The following is a 21,707-nucleotide window of genomic DNA, read 5'->3' as shown; positions in this document are numbered from 1 at the left end:
CATTCAGATGCCCCTAGTGAGTCACGGTGGTGGTAGGAAACACTGACCATTAAACCATCATGTTGTGAAAACAGGTAATGGACATCCCGACTGTGAGCAGTATTGTGTGCCCAGAAATAAACTGTGGAGTCACTAAACCATATGGCCGTGAAGACACAGGGAGGCAGGTCCACAGTGGCTAACGTACATCAGGTACCATGCTGGATGTTGAAAGTAAAGTCATGTGAACTGGAACAATGACCTTCCATGACATGCATTGTGCAGGCCCCAGACAATGGGAAATTTAGTCACGCAAACAAGAGGCAAACAACAAAACCTGCCAAAAAGGCATAGGAAACACCTGCTATTTTTTTTTTAAGTGGAGTAAGATACTAATGATTATTTCATATGAAGGATTTAAAACAGGGTATGCTTCCCTGGAGTGGTCACACAGTGAGATTGGCGGCACCCTAAACAAAATCAGCGAAATGACACCTACAGTTTAAGTTGGAAATTGTCTGCTTTGTCAGGCTACCTCTCGTGGCCTCAGGAGAAAAGACCTTTATAGATAAGAAAACCAAGGTCACCTGCCCTCCAGAAATAACACACATTAAAAAAAAAAAAACAAAAGCACACACACACACAGTTGGGCACGGTGGCTCACACCTGTAATCCCAGCACTTTGGGAGGTTGAGGCAGGAGGACTGCTTGGGACCAGGAGTTTGAGACCAGCCTGAGCAACATAGCAAAACTTTGTCTCTGGGAAAAAAAAAAATCAAAAAATTAGCCAGGCATGGTGGCCTGTGCCTGTATGTCCCAGATACTGAGGAGGCTGAGGTGGAAGGATCGCCTGAGCACAAGAGGCTGAGGGTGTGAGGAGTTGTGATCATGCCACTGCACTCCAGCCTGGGTGACAGAGTGAGACCTCGACTCAATAAATAAATAAATAGATAAAACAAAAAGGAAACACGATGATACACAAACAGCAAGATGTCTCTAAAGTTGAAGCAATAGCACGTCACTGATTATTTTGGTTGAGAAAATAATACGGCATAAATCCTGGAGAAGTGAAACTGTACAGGGACAGGTCTCATTTCCACATTCCTGCCCTGTCAGAGAGAGATTTATGAGGTTCTTGAAATAGCTCCCAAACCAAACCAAGGGGAGCAGGTCAACTGGCTTAGTCTTCAGAGACAAAACATTATTATTTTCCCAACCAAAGAAGTCTCCTGAAGGGTTTTGGGAAAGCTCTTCTCCTCGTGCTGACCTCACCCCAAGGACCTGCGCCCCGTCTTCCAGGGAACCGCCCCAAGGATGTGTCCTGGCCTGTTGGGCTCGGTGAAGCCCATGGCGTGTCAGTCACTCGCTAAATACCCAACTGCTCGTGTTCCAGTTGTGGTGGCTGTTTCTGTCCACCGCAGGGAGGACAACAGGGAACTCCCTGAGTGAGACAGAGCATCCTTATGGGTGGAGGGTGGGGAGGAAAGAGAAGGAGCGGGGCAGAGAGAGGAAGGGGGGCGGACTTAGAGAGGGAGGGAGAGAGGAAGAGAGAAAAGGAGAGGGGAAAGAAGGAGAGGGGGAGAGAGAGAGAGGTGAGGGGAACTCCCCAGCTCCTCAGGCTGGGAACTGACCGGACGGCGGCCCCAGGGCTCCTGCTCCCTTCCCCTGAGCCATCTCCTGCCTGGGGTTTCCGGAGTTCCTGTGAACTCAGAGCCAACCTCATGCAGAGATGGGTGGGATAGCGAACGGTGGCGAAGGTGGGCTCGAGCTCCTGGCATAGCCAGCGTCAGACCCCAGGCCCACGGCCGGCCTGCGCCCCGAGTTCTAGAGTTTTCTTCTGCCAGAGAGTCCTCTCCACGACTCTGCCCCAAACACAGGAACACCAAGGCCCAAGGCAGAAGCACTCTCGGAGCATTTGACGTTTTTTGCAAATATGGATCGGCCATTGTCCAGGGTTCTTAGGAACATGGGGCATGGGGGGGACATGACAGCCTGATACACTGTAGAAAGTAATCGTGAATTCTAACAACATTTCAAGACGTTACTCGGCATCATTTTAAGTTCTCTATAAGAGTAAGTGCTAAAAATAACTAAAATCTCTCTCTCTCTCCCCCTTTTTCTCTTTTCCACTTTCTCCCTCTCTTTTGGACACTAGAGAATGAAAAGGTTTTCTGTGATAGTAAATGGTTATTCCCCTGGAAACACATAATATCTGTCTATCTAGTCATATAAAGAAATACATGTTTGATAAATCTACATAAAATTTAAAGATGAATTTAAGTACACACATATGCACATGCACATCTATAACATACATTTCAAAACCCTGAGTTTATTTGTTGTATCGTATCCATCTTAGTTCGAGGAAGAATGATCCTGTTTCTAGAAGTTTCTCTCACAGCCTCAGCGGCTGCCAGGGAAGAACAAGGGTGACAGGGAAGAGTCCTCGTCCTCACAAATGCCAGTTTCAAAGGGCTGACCTTGTCCATCTTTGTGATCAACTAAAGGTTTCCATGACTCATCTTTCCTCTCAAGATAAATGACATTTTTGAAGGGTGCCCTTTTCGTTAAATTTTATTTCCTTCTACTAAAGAAGTCTTTTTAAATGTTCTGGAACTGAGGAGTTCATTTCCACCCACAAAGTCCTTTTTGTTTACTTCCTTGGTCTGATTATTCCACTTGAGGGGATGCAGATGGCGAGATATCCCTTTTCATCAATGCTACCCTCAAAATAAAGTCCCCAAATACCAGGAGCAATTAACATGTAGAGATCTCCTTCTTGGGCAGCAGCCATCTTCATGGAATGTCTGAATCAGATCAGCATGAGACAAGTAAGAGAGAGGCAGACGCTGAGTCCAGGGCAGGAGACACCCTTGTTTCTACAGCAGAAACCTTAGCTGCATCTTTCAACAAATATAATATAATACAATATTATGGAATTGTTTAAATATAATACAATATAACAAGAACCGAGGTCAACTCCCGGCTCGAGCTCCAAAGGAATTTCACGAATGGAAACCAACAGTCAAAAAGCAAAAAATAAAAAAGAACACACGAAAAAACCTAGCGAAAGGGGAAAAAATAGATTTTTTTGGTAGGAATGCATTGCCTGTGAGCCAGTGCAGTCATGTGTTTGGTAAAAAGGGTGACATGCTTCTAGGACACAGTTTGAGATGCACCGCTCTCACAACCTGGGGGGAAAATCGTCGCCCTTCACTCCATACCGATCAGGCGCAGGCTAGAAAACCAAGTTGAAATCTCAAGACTGGGATCTAATCAGGAAAGAGAGAAGCTTAGAAGAAGGTGATCAGAGTGGAGGGCGACTGTCAGGAAGTCAGGGTGTCATTAAAGCTATCAGCTTTATAGTTGTTCAAGGTTATAACTTATGAGTGAGAACATATGGAACGCGGTTCTTTGTTTCTGTGATAAATCACTGAGTATGATCAACTCCAAATCCATCCAGGTTGCTGCAAAGTCCATATATTTGCCGTTCTGTGTGGCTGCATGATATTCCATTGTGCACATGTACCACATTTTTTTAATCCAGTCCAGCTTTGATGGGCAACATGGTTGGTTCCATGTTTTTGCTATTGTGAACAGAGCTGCAATAAACATTCTTGGGCAAGTTATAATGCTATAAGAAAGTGATTGGCAGTAATAGGAAACTGTTGGTGGGGGAAGGGGTGGGATTGGCAGTTGAGGGAAACTGCGAGGGCAGGGAGGGGCATACCCCATTAACAAGGGTACCTGCATGATCAGTGTTTGTGTACCTAACCCTAAATTGTATCCCACATCTTTACATTAAAAAAAAAAAACCTACCAGCTATCAGCACGCTAGTGTGAAAAAGGTTCAAGAGACCCTGTTCATTCCTAAGCTTTCCTGTGATCCGTGGATCTGAGGTGAGGGGGCTTGGATGAGGGTCTTGTAGAGGGGTGGTAGAGGAGAAAGGCCATGGGGAGTGCACGGAGGATCAGGGTTAGTCTGGATGGAGGGTGATGATGGAGCCTGGGTGTGATGGGGGTGTCTGTGTGTGGATTTGCGGGTGGAATGGGGAGGGTGGGGTTTCTGAAAAGAAGCGGGCGCCTGTCACAGCTGAACTCCTAGACTGCAGGTGTATCAAGCGTTCCGGTGACAGTAACCACAGTGTTTGCACGGGGCCACCTGTCTACGCTGCGGGCGGCCATTCTGGTCCAGAGACCCACTTGTCCACAGAGTTGGGCAGGGCTGTCGACTCGGGGAAGAGTTTTCAAAGGTCTAACAGTGACCGGAGCTCCTGGGAAGGCTGAGAATCCCTCCTCCAACAGGCTCGGGGCCAGGAAGTTTTGGACTGTTTTGGAATTTTGGAATATTTGCATAGGCTGATCTACCGGTTGGACGTTTCTAAACTGAAAACCTGAAATCCGAAATGCTCCAATGAACAATTTCCTCTGGACATGAGCTTGGAGCAACATGCTAGTGCTTGAAAAGTGTCAGTGCTGGAGCACTTTGGATTTCGGATTTTGCACTGGGCTACTCAGCCAGAAGGGCTACACTGCCTCCCACTGCTTTATTTAGTATTCTGGAAGTCCACATCAGACATCCTGATGCCATTATTTAGTTCAGCCCTTTTTCTTTCTCCTTAATTGCCTAGGAATTGTTTTTTAGGGACTGTTTAAATATAATACAATTGTGGCACGAATATGACCTCATTCTGCAATGTGTAGAGGTAATGACATGGCAGCTTCTTGAAAATAAGGACTTTTCAAGCCGGGCTCAGTGGCTCACGCCTGTCATTCTAGCGCATTGGGAGGCAGAGGTGAGAGGAATGCCTGAGTCCAGGGGTTCAAGAATAGCCTGGGCAACTTGGCGAAACTTTGTCTCCACAATAAATTTTTAAAAAATGGCTAAGGGTGGTGGCACATGCCTGTAGTTCCAGTTATTTGGAAGGTTGAAGTGGAAGGATTGCTTGAATCCAGGAGGTTGTGGCCGCGATGGCCGTAATTGTGCCACTGCACTCCAGCCTGGGTGACAGGATGAGACTCCAACTTTAAAAAAAAAGGCTTTCCACTGTGAGACCCCTTTTGTTCTCCTCCTCCACAACACCTGAGGGTGAGCAGACAGGAGTCACTCCGCTGTCACTCACTTTCAGCTTTTAATGTGAAAACAAGCTCAAGATAAGCATTGGCCAGAGAAATCATTTCTTAGAAAGCAGGCCAGACCGGTGAGGTGGCTCATGCCTGTCACCCCACCACTTTGGGAGACAAGAGGATTGCCTGAGCTCAGGGGTTCGAGACCAGGCTGGGCAACTTGGCAAGACCTCATCTCTTCAATAAATCAAAAAAATTCGCAGGGCGTGGTGATGCACACCTGTGGTTCCAGATACTTGGGAGGCTGAGGTGGAAGGATCACCTGAGCCCAGCAGGTTGAGGCTGTGGTGGTCGTGAGCATGCCACTGAACTCCAGCCTGGGCAACAGAGTGAGACCCTGACTCAAAGAAATGGAAAAAAAAAAAAAGAAAAAAGAAAAAAAGAAAGGGGTGAATCTGACAAGGAAATGGAAAGCAATTGCCCCAGGGCTTAAGCAGGCTCAGGTTAGTCCTCACCAATGGCCCCTGTACTACCAAGGGTCTTTTTGTGAAGCTGTGAAACAAATCTTACTGCCTTGACTTTTAAGTGGGACTGAAAGTCCCCACAAAAAATATCCTTTTCAAGAAGAGAACTTTTTTTTAGTTCAACTTCTAGGAGTTAGTTGACTCCTATTTTTTTTTTGCAATAATATGCTATACTTTTTTTTTTTTTGAGTTGGAGTCTCCCTCTGTCGCCCAGACTGGAATGCAGTGGCACGCTCCCGGTCACCGCAGCCTCGACCTGCTGAGCCCCAGCAAATCTTCAGTCTCAGCCTTCCAAGTAGCTGGAACTATAGGCGTGCAATACCACGCCCGGCTAATTTTTTGATTTATTGTAGAGATGAGGTCTCGGCAAGTTGCCCAGGTGGGTCTTGAACCCGCGGGTTCAGGCAAATCCACTCACCTGAGCCTCCCAAAACACAGGACTACAGGCTGAGCCACCGAGCCTGGCTGTGCTATACTTTTAATTAGCGAGGTTCTTTTTGAATTTCACTCTGGACATACATAAGTCCAGTCTTTTTTGTTCTTTCATTAAGTTGCCAGGAAAGTCTGTCCTACCTCTTTCCCCAGAGTCCTCTCAGAACAGTTCTTCTGTCCTTCCTGGATATGGGGCTGGGGAAGTCTGGCCAGTACTCTAAACCCATAATTCTATCATTCTAGGAAGAGAAGTCCAAATATTTGTAAAATGTCAGGTGTTAAATGATTTGGGACTCCCCCCAGCCTTCGAGGGCAGGAAGCCTGGGTTCCTGTTTCCGAGCTTGGCTTAAGTTTCCTGCTTGAGTTACTCAATCCTCTCCTTCTCTTAGGTGACAATGGCATGGCTTGCTGTGCCGTGGGTGCGTACCACACAGGCTGCTAAAGACTTAGGAGTTTTGCCCTCTGCGGCTGGAGCATCCCAGCTGCCTGGGGGAATAAGGTTTGTCGCTTCCCTAAGCTGAGTGGAAATAAGCAGACTCCTAAGACCAGCACGAACAAGAGGCACACAACCTGTTGATCTTGTTCCAAATCAATGGGAACTCATTTGTCCTCAGTCCTCAAAGGCTACAGCAGTGGGGCTCCCTTCACCAAATTCATGAAAGGCCAGTTTTGTTGACAGATGTCAGGTACAGGTGCAATGCATGAAACTGACTTTGATGTCAGGGTTCTCTTAGAAGGTATCTACTATTTTCACAAGGCTTTGACAACTCCATAATCCCCACCTACAGTGCATCTTCTGCAGCGACAGACAGGACTTTAACTCTCTCTAGAGAGACCAACCTCACCCAGAATCCACTTAGTCCTCTGTGTCTTTATGTAAAACACACTGCAAGTTTAAAGAACAGTTATACTGCCTCACTCTCAAAGACAACACTTTAATAGAAAACATGGATGCTGACAACATTGCTAGGAGCTTAGGAGGTCAAAGATATATTTACCCAGCATTAATTACTTTCATTTCTTCTTTCTTTCTTTCCTTTCCTTCTTTCCTTCCTTCCTTCTTTCTTTCCTCTCTCCCTCTCTTCTCCTTTTCCCTCTTTTTTCTCCCCTCCCTTTCTCTTTCATTCTGGTTCTAAACCCTTAGGAGCTATTCATCCCAACAGTACTTTAGATGAAAAAAAAAAAAAAAAACCAAAAAAAAAAAAACAACCCTGTGTCCCTATGGTGGGGGTTTATAATGCCTTTGCAGTGGCTTGGCAGGAAGCTGCCATCAATACAGGGCTTGAACAGGGCTCGCACAGGGCTCCTGGGAAGCCTCTGGCTGCTTCAATTCTTCTAGAATGTAAACCTCTAGGCTGGACACGGAGAGGAAAGGGACAGGGATATTTTGATCTCTCTAATCAGTGGAGACATATGGCCTTTGGAAGGCCTGCTTTGTGCTTCCCATGTGAGTCAGACATCTGACGCCTTGAAGGATTTGGTTGTCTATACTACTATGAACTAGTTAGTGTGGGATGCCAGAGGGCTTAGAATGTAGGCTGCCCAGGGTCTCAGGCTGGCCAGCTTCTTAAGAAAATGTGGGCCGGGCTCCGTGGCTCAGCCTGTAATCCCAGCACTTTGGAAGGCCGAGGTGGGTGGATGGCCTGAGTCCATGGGTTCGAGACCCGCCCAGGCGACTTGGTGAGACATCATCTCTACAATAAATAAAAAATTAGCCAGGCATGGTAGCATGCACCTGTAGTTCTGGCTACTTGGAAGGCTGAGGCAGAGAGATCTCGGAAGCCCAGCAGGTCGAGGCTGCGGTGGCAGGGAGCCTGCCCCTGCACTCCAGTCTGGGTGATGGAGTGAGACTCCAACTCAAACAAAACAAAACAACACAAATAATCCATTTATTTTATGCTCACCTTCATGCTAATGAAGGCAATAATGAGAGTAGCATCTTCACTCTGTGAGGATGAAGAGCCTATCAGATATCCGCCTCGCTGACACAGGCAATGCTGCCAAAGTGACACATGCTCCGTGAATTAATGTTCTGAATTAATCACGGAGAAAATAAGGTGGAGATGAAGTGACCCCACTTCTCGCTTCCGGGGTATCCACTCTTTGCAGGCACTTAGGTGGCAACTTCCAAGGGCTCCCTCTCCCCCAGTGAAGAAGATGTGCTCACAGTCATGTGTTTGGTCATTTCTGCCATTTTTACTCTGGCTATTCTTTTAGCATCTTTAGAAGAAAGCAAAGAGGCTAATTTCAAAACTCTGCAAAACCACCCATTCAACTTCTTCTTCCTATCGAGGCAGTCCGATAGAAGCCCATGTGCAAGCAAGAGCATTTCGCCTTGTGCAGACTAACTCCCAAAGCCCCTGCGATGCCTTGGACCGGGAAGACCGAAGCGGGCGCCAGGTCGGTGAAGACTCCCACTAGACGCTCTTCCTACTCCCCGAGGGAAGGCAAATTCAGAGAAAATGCTTCTGCCTTCAGAGCGGCACAAGGCTAAATGCTCCTGCTTGCACGTGGGCTGTAATTCAGGAGGGTACACGTGAGCCTGTGGCTCTCTCGGAGAGAGAGTGGGCTTCCCCTGCATATTTCTGGGGCAGTGAACTCACTCGCTAAAGGCTTTTCGAGTTTGAAGGCACTGAAGCCATCACCTTCCATAAGCAACGCCTGCAATCCAGAAAGCATAATTTTTCCATGATGAAGGCGTGTGGTGTAGGCGGCCAAGATGCATGTGTGTGTGTATTGCATGCATGTGTGTGTGTGCATGTGGTGCTCATGAAAAGGAGAAAAAGATAAATGCAATATTAAAACACTCTAAGTTCCCACCCTGTCCACAAGCACTAAGACGCCCACAGGGCCAGGGATTCATTCTCAGCTACTGCAAACAGCTGACCCTCGTACACGCATGGGCTGCCGACCGCCATGCCTATCAGATATCCGCCTCGCTGTCACCTAAGTGTGTGACACAGGCAATGCTGCCAAAGTGACACATGCTAGATCATAGCCACCGTGATTACTCTGCACCAGTCTTTCCTCCTTCCTCTTATTTAAAAGTGTATTTTATGAGCAGGAAACAAGAAGCAGCCAGGGTGAAGTTTTGTCATGTTTCAGATAAAGGGAATGGTTTCCAAGGTGACAGAACTAATTTTTTTCTCCAAAAGCCGACTTTGAATCATCAGGGTCTGTCTATAATGACGCTCTTTGAGTCTGTGCAGCGAGGCGGTGTTCCAATGAAGTCTTTTTGGGATTTTAGTAATGCGTTTTTCCTTTGGATAAGTTCCAAACTGGCCCATTTTCTATCAAATCCTGAATAGTGTAATAATGGTCCTTTTGACATAAAATATGTGTCACGTTGGGGGTGGGGCATGGAGTGTGGGAGGGGCCAGAAATTCTGCAATTGCTTCTTTCTTGAGCAGCTGCATAATTAACTCAATTTTACAACAGTTTATCGAAAGTCCTACTTTAAGGGAATGAGGCAGGGGCCAGGCACAGTGGCTCACGCCTGCAATCCCAGCACTTTGGGAGGCTGAGGTGGAAGGATTGCTTGAGCCAGGAGTTCAAGACCAGCCTGGGCAACACAGTGAGACCTCGCCTCTACAAAAAGTCAAAAAATTAGCTGGGTGTCGTGGTGCATACCTGTAATCCCAGCTACTTGGGAGGCTGAGGTGGAATGATGGCCTGAGTCCAGGAGGTTGAGGTTGAGGTTGAGGTGAGCTGTGATTGAGCCACTGTACCCCACCCTGGGTGATAGAGTAAGATCCCAACCCCCCAAAAAAACACAAGGAGGAGGGGCTAGGCATGATAATCTTAGCACTTTGGAAGACTGAGGAAGGAGAATCACTCGAACCCAGGAGTTCAAGAACAGCCTGGGCAACATACCCTGTCTTGAAAGAAAGGAAGGAAGGAGAAAGTGGTTAAATCTTGCTGGAAAGAAAGGAAGCCCATCTTAGGCTCCAAAGCTCCAGGCCAGAGAGCCAAATTTCTCCTCCATGGAAGCAAATAGTCAAGGAGTTTTCAGACCAGGAGGGAGAAAGCGTCGAACAGGGCTCACACTGGAAAAGCAAAAAGTCTCATTTCCCTAAGAGGCCGTGGGGTAAGACAGGAGCAAGATGACAAACCTGTGAAAAAATGTCCCCCCAGCAGACGGGCTGTCCTGTGTGACCTCTGAGACCGCATCCTTTCTGTGGAGGGCTACATCCAGCAGGTTAGGAATCTTGGTCTTAGTTTCTTAAAACCCTGACTCGATGTTGTGTTTTCTTTTGACCTAGGATTGGCTGTCGAGAATATTCTTCCATGCGTGCTAGGAGTTAATTGCCTCTCCACTGTCCCTGGACTTCCCTAGTGCTCATGTAGCCACGGTGGACAGCCACGGTGGACAGCGGAGAGAGGGAACATCTTTGAAGAAGGCTCTTTTGGAGGGCAGGGCGCTGGAATATCAGCTCTCCAAGGTTAGCTGCTTTGTATCTGGGGCCTAGATGGTTCCTGACACATATGTGATTAACATTTGTTGAGTGAATAAATATAGTTTTAAAATTTTGGTTGGCAACTATGGCCATGCATCTCTTATCTCCTCCCTGCGTGGGGGGCCGAGTTTCATGTCTTCCGTGGTGCCTGCCTTGACTAGAGCTAGTCGCTAACTGGATAGAGCACCAAGCAGGAACCTCAGCCCGCTTTCCACAAGCCTGTGACCTCAGGGAGGATGCATACCTGCTTTAAAGAAGCCTCCCGAGGGCGTCTCGCCTGTCAGATGGTCTTTCGGGGGGCTTTGCCCAATCTCCCCTCCTCTCTCTTCAACCCCATCTCCCACTGCCTCCCCCTGGCTCTCCTAGGGTCACCCTCTTCCTCACAGTCCCTTGAACACACAGCACACCTTTGCTCAGGGCCTCTGCCCTGCTGTTGGGACATCCCGTCACGTTCACTGAGGTACCTTCTCTTAGACAAGTGCCTTGCATGCAGTAGCTGATACACAAGGCTGAGACACCAAAAAATCTGGAACTGTCTCTGGGAGTGCGGGCCCCTTATCGTAGAGGCTGCCCTTGCTAGGTAAGGGTTCTAGGAACCCCTCAGTACCCGTGGACCAGCTAGTGTTGCTGTGAGTGGCTGCATTGGGTGTCAGTAAAATTCCTTCTGAAAATTCTTTCAGCATGTTCACCCATTTCAAAATGGGCAATTTACGAGTGCGCCTCCCCACCCTGTGCTGAGTGTTCAGCAGTTTTGGACCCCAAACAGTATAGCCCCGTGCCCCACCCTCCCTCTTCACCTGATCTCACCCTGAGAGACTTCTTTGGTTTCCCCCGATGAAAAAGTCCCCAGAGGGAAATGGTTTGCCGATGTGGAAGAGATGGAACCAAAAACAGCAGAAGCACTAAAAGGCATCAGGATGGCTGTTTTCAGCAGTGAGAAAAGCGTCTCAAAAGGTGTATTGGACTCAACGGAGAGTACCTTGAAGGTGACTGAGGTTTAAACATGTAAGAACTGAAGGGATTCACAGAAACAAAGAACAGAGAACCGTATGTTCTCACTCATAAGCAGACCTTGAACAATTATAATGCTATAAGAAAGCAATTGGCAGTAGTGGGAAACTGTCGGGGGTGGGGGCGGGATTGGCAGTTGAGGGAAACTACTAGGGGAGGGAGGGGCACACCTCATCAGCAAAGGTACCTGCATAATCAACGCTTGTATACCTAACCCTGAATTGTACCCCATATCTTTATTTAAAAAAAAACAAACAACTTAAGCGACCAAGATGGAGTTGCTATACCCACAAAGCAGCCATTTTAAAACATTGCTTAATTTTGCCATGTTTTTCTAGCAGTTTAATTTACCCTCTAATCACTAGTCAAGGACAGTTTCTCAGAGGTAGCTATTGATAATTGTCTCACAAGCCCCTCCCCAGCTTGTTTTGTAAACAAGTCCACCTAATCAGCCCCTTCACGACCTTCACGACAGACCCCATCACCATGGCAGCAATCACGTGACTAGCCCACCCATCTGCCTGCTGTCCATCACCTGACATCTGTACCTGTGATTATCTGCCCTCGGTGATAACGTGGAGCAGATCATCCAATCACCTTCACGGCATGCAACCATCAAGGGGAAGGTCTTAAAAAGCATTCAACTTCAGGCTGGGTGCAGTGGCTCAATCCTGTAAACTCTGGGAGACTGAGGTGAGGGAATTATCTGAGCCCATGGGTTCGAGAACAGCCTGGGCAACTTGGCGAGACCTCATCTCTACAATAAATCAAGAAATTAGCTGGTCATGTGTGCCTGTAGTTCCAGCTACCTGGAAGGCTGAGGTGGAAGGATTGCCTGAGCCCAGCAGCTTGATGCTGGGGTGGCCATGAGCATGCCACTGCACTCCAGGCTGCATGACGGAGGAGACTCCTACTCAAAAAAGAAAAAGGCATTCAACTTCAGACAGCAGTCACCATTGCCTTGCTAAGCCCTGGCAGGGTCATGTGCTCTTTGAGTTATGGCTGCCATATTCTCTTAGCTTTAGCCTCTCTCCTACCTTGGGGAGGTGAATCTCTCTGTCTCTCTCTCTCTAATTTACTTTCTAAATAAACTATATTTTTCAATCTAACTTTTGTGCACTTCTTTCCATATTTTGATCACATCTTGTGATCACAGACCCCCCCCACCCCCGGCAAGTCTGACCTAGCATTTCAGAGGCTCTGCTGGGATTTTTAACCTAACAAGAATAAGCACACAATTTTTAACAAATAAGTTCCAGGGTTTTTTTTGGGGGTTCCCCTCTCTTAAATTGCCTGTTTGAGTGTTGAAGGAGTGTAAAACGTCAAAGCTAGAAGGTAGCGAGAGCTCTTCTTAGGATGAAGGACATGAAAGGAAAGGCTACTTTAAAAGCTCATCGGCCGGGCTTGGTGGCTCAACCTGTAATCCCAGCGCTTTGGGAGGCCGAGGTGAGTGGATTGCCTGAGGCCGCGGGTTCGTGACCCACCTGGGCAACTTGGCGAGACCTCATCTCTACAATAAATCATAAAAAATTAGCCAGGTGTGGTAGCACGTGCCTGTAATTCTGGTTACTCGGATGGCTGAGGTGGAAGGATCATCAGAGCCCAGTGGGTCGAGGCTGCGGTGGCCAGGAGCATGCCACTGCACTCCAGTCTGAGCAATGGAGTGAGACTCCAACTCAAAAAAAAAAAAAAAAAAAAAAAAGCTCATCCCTACCCGTGATTGATAAGCGAGGCGGCCACTGTCCACCCTGCCACGAGCCCGTCTTCTCTGCAGAAAATGACCACGTCACTCAGTGGCTGCAGCTCCTGGGTGAGCCAGACCACCTTTGCTCCAAAGTCACACTAAAAATTACCACGGGGTTTTGGAAGCGGGTGATGGCTATGTGTAGACAAGGGTTATAAAAGCTCAGAAGCTAGGTGGTGTTTCTGCTATTCCTGAATAATTATTTGGCTTTTCTGGGCAGTGTATAAAGTACTGGAGATAACTTTCATTGAGTACACCATTAAAAAATGTTTGCCTGGAAACACAGCAGTCAGTTTGCAAAGAGCTCTGCCCTGACGTGTTTATTACACGCCTGCAAGTATCTTCAAAGAACACAGACAGATGGCCACACCGGTTGTGGAAATTAAGGGACATTGTGGGCGACATGTTGTCTCACATTCTGAACTGAATCGGTCTTCACAGCAGCATGGGGCTACCAGTTTGCAGATTCATACTGAATCATTTCAAAGAGAACATTTGGTTCTATTTTATTTTTTGAGTTGGAGTCTGTCACTCCGTCACTCAGGCTGGAGTGCAGTGGCACAGTCATGGTTCACTGTAGACTTGACCTCCTGGGCTCAGGCGATCCTCCTGCCTCAACCTCCCAAGCGGCTGGGACTACAGGTACACGCCACCGTACCTGGTTAATTTTTTGATTTTTTTTTTTTTGAGTTGGAGTCTCACTCTGTCGCCCAGGCTGGAGTGCAGTGGCATGCTCATGGTCATCCCAGCAGGGCTCTGGCGATCCTTCCGCCTCAGCCTTCCAAATAGCTGGAACTACAGGCACACGTGACCATGCCCAGCTATTTTTTCCTTTTTGATTTATTGTAGTGACAAGGTCTTGTCAAGTTGCCCAGTTTGGTCTTGAACCTGTGGGCTCAGGCAAACTACTCGCCACAGCCTCCCAAGGTGCTGGGATTATAGGCAGGAACCATCATGCCTCGTTAGTTTTATTTTAAATTCTTGGCTCTACACGTGTAAGGGTAAGGTTTACGATTGCTAATACGTGATAGAAGATATGTAGATATATATAGCAAAATGCCAAAATAATAATAATTGCTGTATATAGAAAGTGAGTATATGAGTGTTTATTACTATTCTTTCAATTTTCTATATGTTTAATATTTTTCATAATAAAATACTGGAGGGAAAACAGTTGATTACATCTGGTATATTAACAATAAACAAAATAGCTGTTGGTTAACGCGAATGCATTATGTAATACATGAAAAGCATTCCAAAAAGTGTGAACGCTAATTGAATCCTTTTTTCCATTCATGTGCCTCATAATTTTAGGAATTTTTTTTAACCTCCATTTGTAACTTTTTTTTTAAAAATACAGGTCATGAAAAGACAATCCTAATCTTACAGATCAGATTTTGAGTGGTTTTCATTTCTTTGTAACTGTCCAAATATTGCAATTTCATAAAAGAGCATATTGTACTCTTGTAATCAGAAATAATTAATTCTCGATAGTTTTTCTTAAAGATGATATTAGCAAGACCACAGCGCACCTTAGAGCAATGGTTCAAGGCTGCTTTGAAATCCTCTCCTTCCTCTCCCTGAGGCTGGGGGCTTCTCTGATCTCAAGATTGCCCCCACCTCCAGCAGATAGCAGGAGCTGAGGACGATGAATGATCTTGCATTGCCATTACCCGCCTTCACTCACCTCCAAGCCTCTCTTCACTCTTTTACTCTGTTTCCCTCTGGCTTCTTTTATTTTGATTTATGTTGTTGAAGTTAAGAAACCTTGTGAGGTTTAAAGATATTTGACCCAAGTCCAGGGACATACAGACTATGGGGTCTTAGCTATAAGAAAAAATGCAGCAGCTAAACACAACTTGTTGTCCTAAGCACTTAGCCACTGCTTGAGAGTGAGTTTGTCAGCTGCAATCTTCCGGAAGTTTAGTCTCCAGTCTTGCGGCCCCAGCTGTCAGGCCCACAGAAGGAGGTCCAGAATGTTGATCGGTTGAACGTTGATGATATCAGAGATTCCACCTCACTCATTCAGGAGCTGATATACTGGGTCCTCCTTTTCCTGCTGCGGCTTGACAGGCCCATTGGACCATGTCACCATTCCCAACATTCTGGACTTGTCCAACTGTCCTCGTATTTACAGTAAATCCCCTACATATGAACCTTCGAGTTGTGAACTTTCAAAGATGTGAACGTGCGTTCACGTGTCCAATCATGTAAGTTAGTTCACATGTCTGGTGTACCTTGTTGTGTGCGTGCATCCTCTACAAATGGTTGTGCTTTTGTGTACTGTACAGTAGTACCACATAGAGTACAGTATCTTTCAAATTCTGGATGTCCACAAGCGTAAAAGCAGCAGGGATGCAGCAGGTACTGTACAACCGATTGAGTTAGCTGGGAACCTAAGCTAACTTTATTGAACTTGCGAACAAATTGGACTGAAGAACACACTCTCGGAACAGGACTCATTCGTATGTAGGGAGCTTACTGTACTGCCTTATGAAATACCTGAGTGTCTTAGGGCAAAAGATGCCCCGTGATGACTGATGTCATTAAAAATTTGAAACAACCCGTTCATGGTCAAAAAACAAGTGTCTGGAAGGAACAGGATCCTGGCTAAGTAGCTGAAATCACAAGTTGAAATTGACCTTGGCTGGAAACATCTGGGGTGCTCACACCTTTTAGGTGAGATGAGGCAAAGTTGTCTTTCTTTATCAAGTCCGACGCCTCACCTGCTTTTTAGATTGTTTCGAGGCTATTAATGTCCTATCACATGGTGGCAATCCCTCTACGCGTTGATGGAAGTTCTGCAACAGAAATTCACTCTGGTGCTTTCCATCCTAACTGCCTTCCATCTCCGTGGTGCCAAAGAAAGAAAAAAGAAAAAGAACAGAAAGAGACAGGAGAGAGGGCAGACTGAGGAGCTAGTTTGGTGAGTTCCTTTGGTGTGTCACCTGCACAGCATTGGTGAGTTAAGACTTCTCATTTGCAGTTATTCCAATGTGCTTAGTAGAGACTGTTTCAAATGCAGAGCCTCAAACAGCAACAAAGTCTAAACCACTGACCAACTGAAAGGTGCTGGGAAAATCAGCTAGGAAATTGTAGCTCTTGCATAAGGAAAGTGAAATCTTCCATCCCTCCTGTATCCTCTCCCTGCCCTCCTTGAGAGTCTCGCTCTTACAGGCTGGTGTGTGGGAAGGGAGTACGGACACAAAAGACGGTTGTGTTGGGAAAAGACTTCGTCTGAAGTCCTCAAACTTGAGTTTTGTTCCGGACCCTGCCATGGACTGGGAGTGAGATGTGCACAGGCCACCGCCCTCCTGACGTCAGTGTCCGCCTCTGTGGACGACGGGACGTGGGTGACGAGACGTGGGCTGGGTCCTGGCTCTTTTCTCCCCAGCTCGGCCTGGGGAGGGAGGCATGCCCAGCAGCCAGGCCACCTCTCCGGCCTTGTCACGGCCCAGTCCTATGGCTTGGGGGAATGGTTTCTGCGGCCAGTGACTCTGCCTGGGAGAATCAGTTCTCTCTCTGCTGTGAGAACCCATGCCCCACCACCTGTGTGTGGAGAATCAGGCTCCACGGATTTTACACAAAGCTCATTCACTTGGCAACACGGGAATTCATCTGGGATCGGAATCCACATATGTCTGTGATTTCTGCTCAGAGCCCAAACGTTCTCCAGGAACACATGGCTTCTGATGTTGGCTGTCGCCATGGTGAGGAGCAGGCAAACCGGGGTACCATGCCCAAATAAGGCTGGGCTGGCTGCGCACAGGCGTGGGGGCCTGCAGTAAGGCACTGCCACGCCGCTGCGGCAGCACCGGGGCAAAACCATGCAGCCACCACCCTAGGACACTGTGGGAAAGGACAAGCTCTGCACACAGCCCTTCGATGACAGATGCTGGCCAGCTGCTATTTTTATGCATTACAGGACTTCAGAAAATACTATCGGTCCAGACCAAGGGCAGAAATAGCCTGTCTGCAGAAATGCATTTGGGAAAATCTGTTAAACCACAGATACCAGGTTGGTAGTATTGAAACAGATACTCTATCTAAAAAAAAAAATAAAAAATAAAAAAGAATTGGTAAAGTATATACAATTGCCCTAGCAGCAAATACCTTCTGTAAAATATGGGATAAAACATTTTCAGAAAGACATGGGGTCAAGTCTTCAGGAATTCACCGTGCAGAAAAAGGTCAATGGCATCACCAAACTCTTTCCTATCCTCACAACCAGGCATTCCTACCACCTTATTGATCAGTGGTCAAGGGTTACCCCGAATGACATGGCAGCCTGTGAGCTGACCGTCACAACCCGGTGACTGGTAACTGTGTGGCCCCACGGCAGGCTGTGCTGCCTCCGTGTAATGGCAGTGTCAGGCACCATGCAGCACACGGGGGCGTGGGGACCTTGCAAGGTTCCAGACCACGCGAGCACCACACATGCAGTCCAGGCCCCAGAGTGTGGTATGGTCTGCCTCAGCCTCTTGCAGACTCCCAGACAACTGCTAAGTCTCTGCTTGATTCGATGACTGTTGCTAAGCCCTCCGAATCACCCACAGAAAGTCAGTCTGCAGGGAATTTTGGATGATCCACGCTAATCAAATTAACCGGAAGGTGCTGATTTTTCATTTTACTTGACAACGTACAGAAACAGAACCAAGGTGAGAAATAAGAAAAATCCCAATGCTTGTGCTGTAATTTACGACATCAGAGACACTTAGGGACCCTCAGCCAACTCCTGCCGAGAATCTCTGCAAAGATCTTTGTCATCATAGCACAAACAGCCCGCGGCTATGCAGATGGCATTATATACGGGAATAATCTGAATGAGCCATCTTTACCGAAGAACAGAATTCTTCTGAAGGCACCATGGAGCATTTTACCGTGCTGGTTCTGCATGAAATCATCACAGCAAATGAGAAGGAGCAGGCACAGGGACCATCTCCTTGGTCTGCTTGGGTTCTGTTTGTCTGATCACGCGTTTGTCCTCTGGGTCAAGCTATGCCTAGCAGGCTGGCCTGGCAGATGTGTGTGTGCTACTTGGCCATCTGCCCCACACCCATATAAGGCTGAGCCAGCTGCGAGCTTGGGAAGTGGGGAGCCTATGGTTAGGCAGGTCCACCACTGTTGCAAAAGCAAGGCTGGTAGGGCAACCCCTTCGGGTCCCCTCCCACTGTGGGAGCTTTTCCGTCTTCCCAATAAATCCTGCTTTAAAAAAAAAAACAGCAATGCTGGGAAAAGCTATATAGCACGGGTCCCCGGGGACTTTCACATCCCGTGAAATGGTTCCCATATGCTTAACAAAATATTTGTCCTTGTCAGATGCTGGTAAGTGATGTTCAGCTAGCAATTCCTGAAGCATCAAGTTGTCCCCACACCACGCAGAGGACTATTTTTCTAAAACCAAAGAGAACTCTTCTGAGACGGCAGCTTGCATGGGCATGCCAGGTAGGGTGGGAGCTTTGATGGAGGGTCAGGAAGCCTCCTGGTCATCTTTGCCACTGAAGTAATGATCGGTCACGTGTTAGCCGATAAGATGACCCCATTTATAGAGGGGATTCCTATCTCAAATGTCACCTACTGGATTTCAGCTGGCAGAGGACACAAAGGTATCATGCCCCAGGCAGGGGGCCAAGCCCCAACTGAGGCTTGTTCTTCCTAGTGGGTAGGAATGAAGGACTAATGAAAACCAACTTCCGGTTTCCATCTGGGATACCCAAGCACTGTGGTCATTTCTGATTCAGCAACGCCAGGGCAATGTGGACCAGAATTCAGAATTTACAGCTGCCTTGACGACCTGGCACTCGCCAAGTGAAGGTGTGGACAAGCACAAGTCCTAAAGGAAAGTGCAGAAATCTAAGGAACAGGAACGCAGAGGCTGTGTTGAAAACAAAATAGTGCTTCCCACTCCCTAAACACACACACCATGGGCTTGTACATGTAAAGAGCATACTTTCCAAATAAGGACTGCCAAGACCAAACATCAGCTTTCATGGCACCAGAATGAGAGACCAATCACTTCAGGCAAACATATCAAACCCAGGGTCAGCTCAGTATTTCAAATTCTGCCAGGTGTGATGGTGACATTTTGGGGCAGCCTTTTTTCCTCTCACTTATGGATGAAATGGGCTACATCAAGGTCATTCAGGGAATGAGCAGAGTCATTTTAAAAGTGAGAATTATACAATGGCCAGAGCTCTCAATTTTGTAAGTCTACACTGCAGGGCAGATGCAACCATGTCTTTCTTTACATATTTTAGTGAAACCTATGTTTACGTATAATATCCATATAAAACGTAGTTACATTCACTATATATACATATGTATACACATACGCATTCATAACACAGAGCAAGCGAAAAGAGGTTTGTGAAAATGGACATTGCTCTCAATGTATTAGGAAGGTGGTGTAAATTGAGCCAATTTTGCATTATATCATTGCTTGTTCTGGTGGAAGAGAACACAATGATATCAAATTTCTTAGCGAAGTATGCCATGATTTTATCAAGCAATGTAAGATGCGTTCATTTCAAAACCTGCATGACGTTTTGGTCATCAGCAGACCGCATGGAAGATGGTGAGCCCCTGAGCTGAAACGTCCCCTCCTAGTAATGTTGCAGCTGTCATATCATCAGAGTGCAACATCATCTTCAAACGTCTGTGGTGACGCTGGTGTAGACGCGTCTACTGTGCTTCCAGTCATATAAAAGTACAGCACACAGGATTATACAGAGTACACAATACCTGCTGATGAATAACCGTGTTAGGTTTATGTATTTACTATACTGTACTTTCTTATTGTTATCTTAGAGTGCACTCCCATTTGTGAAAAAAAAAAATTTACGGTAAAATTGCCTCAGGCAGGTCCCTCAGGAGAGATTCCAGGAGAAGGTGTTACAGTAGATAACAACTCCATGTGTGTCATGGCCCCTGAAGCCCTTCCAGGAAGACAAGATGTGGGGGTGGAAGACAGGTTATTGAACCCCGACCCTGGGTAGGCCGAGGCCGATATGTGTGCTTGTGCCTTAGTTTGCAACAAAAAAGCATTAAAAAGTAAAAAGTAGATAAAATAAATGTAACATAGAAAAAAGAGTTTATAGAAGAAAGCTATCATGGAAGAAAATATTTTTCCATAGCTGGATGCTTAAAGCTAAGTGCTATTACAAAAGAATTGCAAAGTTTGAAAGTTTACGAAGTAAAAAAGTACAATAAGCTAAGGTTAATTTATTACGGAAGAAAGAATAATACTTTGAATGAAGTTCAGTGTAGCCTGAGTGTACAGTGTTGCTAAAGTTCTACAGCCGTGGACAGCCACGTCCTGGTCCTTTCCGATGACTCACCATCACTGGCTGACTCCCCAGAGCAAATGGTCCTGCCAGCTCCATTTGTGGTAAGCGCCCTACACAGGTGTACTATTTTCTAAATTTCATACCGTATTTTTACTGCATATGATTAGATATATGTAGACGCACGGATACTTACCACTGCCTCCCAATTGTCTAGAGCCTTCAGCACAGACACACGCTGTGCAGGTGCATAGCCTAGCAGCAGCAGGCTAGACCGTACAGCCTAGGGGTGCCCTGGGGTGGACCATCTAGGTGTGTGTAAGAACTTTTCTGATGTTTACCCAGTGACGGAACTGCCCAACCAAGCGTTTCTTAGAAGGCATCCCTGCCATCAAGCGAGGCAGGGCTGGATGAGGAAGGTCCCATCTCCCGCCGTGACGCCCTGCACTGTGACTTACACGTCCGCCTTTCTCAGGGTAGCACTGGCAGCCCCCACTGCAGTCTCGGCCTCCACAGGGCACATCAAACTTCTTCACACCCTGCAACAAGAAAGCACAAAGCACAGAAGAGGTTACCCAAAGCACTGTCATCTTCGGCTTGCATCATAACACCGTCTGTTGAGAATCCTCCCATCTCTCATAATCATTCATTCAAAACACTCGCTACGTCTTTTCAATTTTTTTGGTTTTTTTGGTGATGGCGTTTCACTGTGTCGACTGGAGTGCGGCGCCCTGCTCACGGCCACCGCAGCCTCGACCTGCTGGGCTCAGGCGATCCTTTTGCCTCAGCCTTCCGAGTAGCCAGCCCTACAGACGAATGCCACCACGCCTGGCTAGTTTTTGTGACTTATTGTCGAGATGAGGTCTCACCAAGTTGCCCAGGCTGGTCTCAAAACCCTGGGCTCAGGCAATCCTCTCACCTTGACCTCCCAAAGTGCTGGGATGACAGGCTGAGCCACCGCGCCTGGCCTCGTTTTTATTTTTATATATCTATTTATTTTTGAATCGGAGTCTTACTCTGTTCCCCAGGCTAGAGTGCAGTGGCATGATTATGGCTCACCGCAGCCTCGGCTTGCTCAGGTGATCCTTCTGCCTCAGCCTTCCAAGTAGCTGGAACTACAGAAGTGTGTCATCATGCTCAACTAATTTTTTGATTTTTTTTTTTTTTGAGTTGGAGTCTCACTGTGTCGCCCAGACTGGAGTGCAGTGGC

At 47.0% G+C, this 21,707-nt stretch overlaps 1 protein-coding gene across 1 annotated transcript in view; it reads right to left on the bottom strand.

Moving 5' to 3' along the window:
* Positions 1–21,707, bottom strand: part of COL4A2 (collagen type IV alpha 2 chain) — a 227,685-nt gene that overhangs the window by 145,866 nt on the left and 60,112 nt on the right. The window contains exon 3 of the mRNA XM_021706945.1: positions 20,956–21,036. Within this exon, the coding sequence (XP_021562620.1) occupies positions 20,956–21,036 (81 nt within the window). The remainder of the gene's footprint in view (positions 1–20,955; positions 21,037–21,707) is intronic.

Source organism: Carlito syrichta, unplaced genomic scaffold (genome assembly GCF_000164805.1).
Source record: "Carlito syrichta isolate Samal-C Ts95f unplaced genomic scaffold, Tarsius_syrichta-2.0.1 Scaffold316219, whole genome shotgun sequence".
Classification (NCBI taxonomy): Eukaryota; Metazoa; Chordata; class Mammalia; order Primates; family Tarsiidae; genus Carlito; species Carlito syrichta.
The sequence above is the reverse complement of the archived record's forward strand: the minus strand, read 5'-3'. Positions and strand labels throughout refer to the sequence as shown.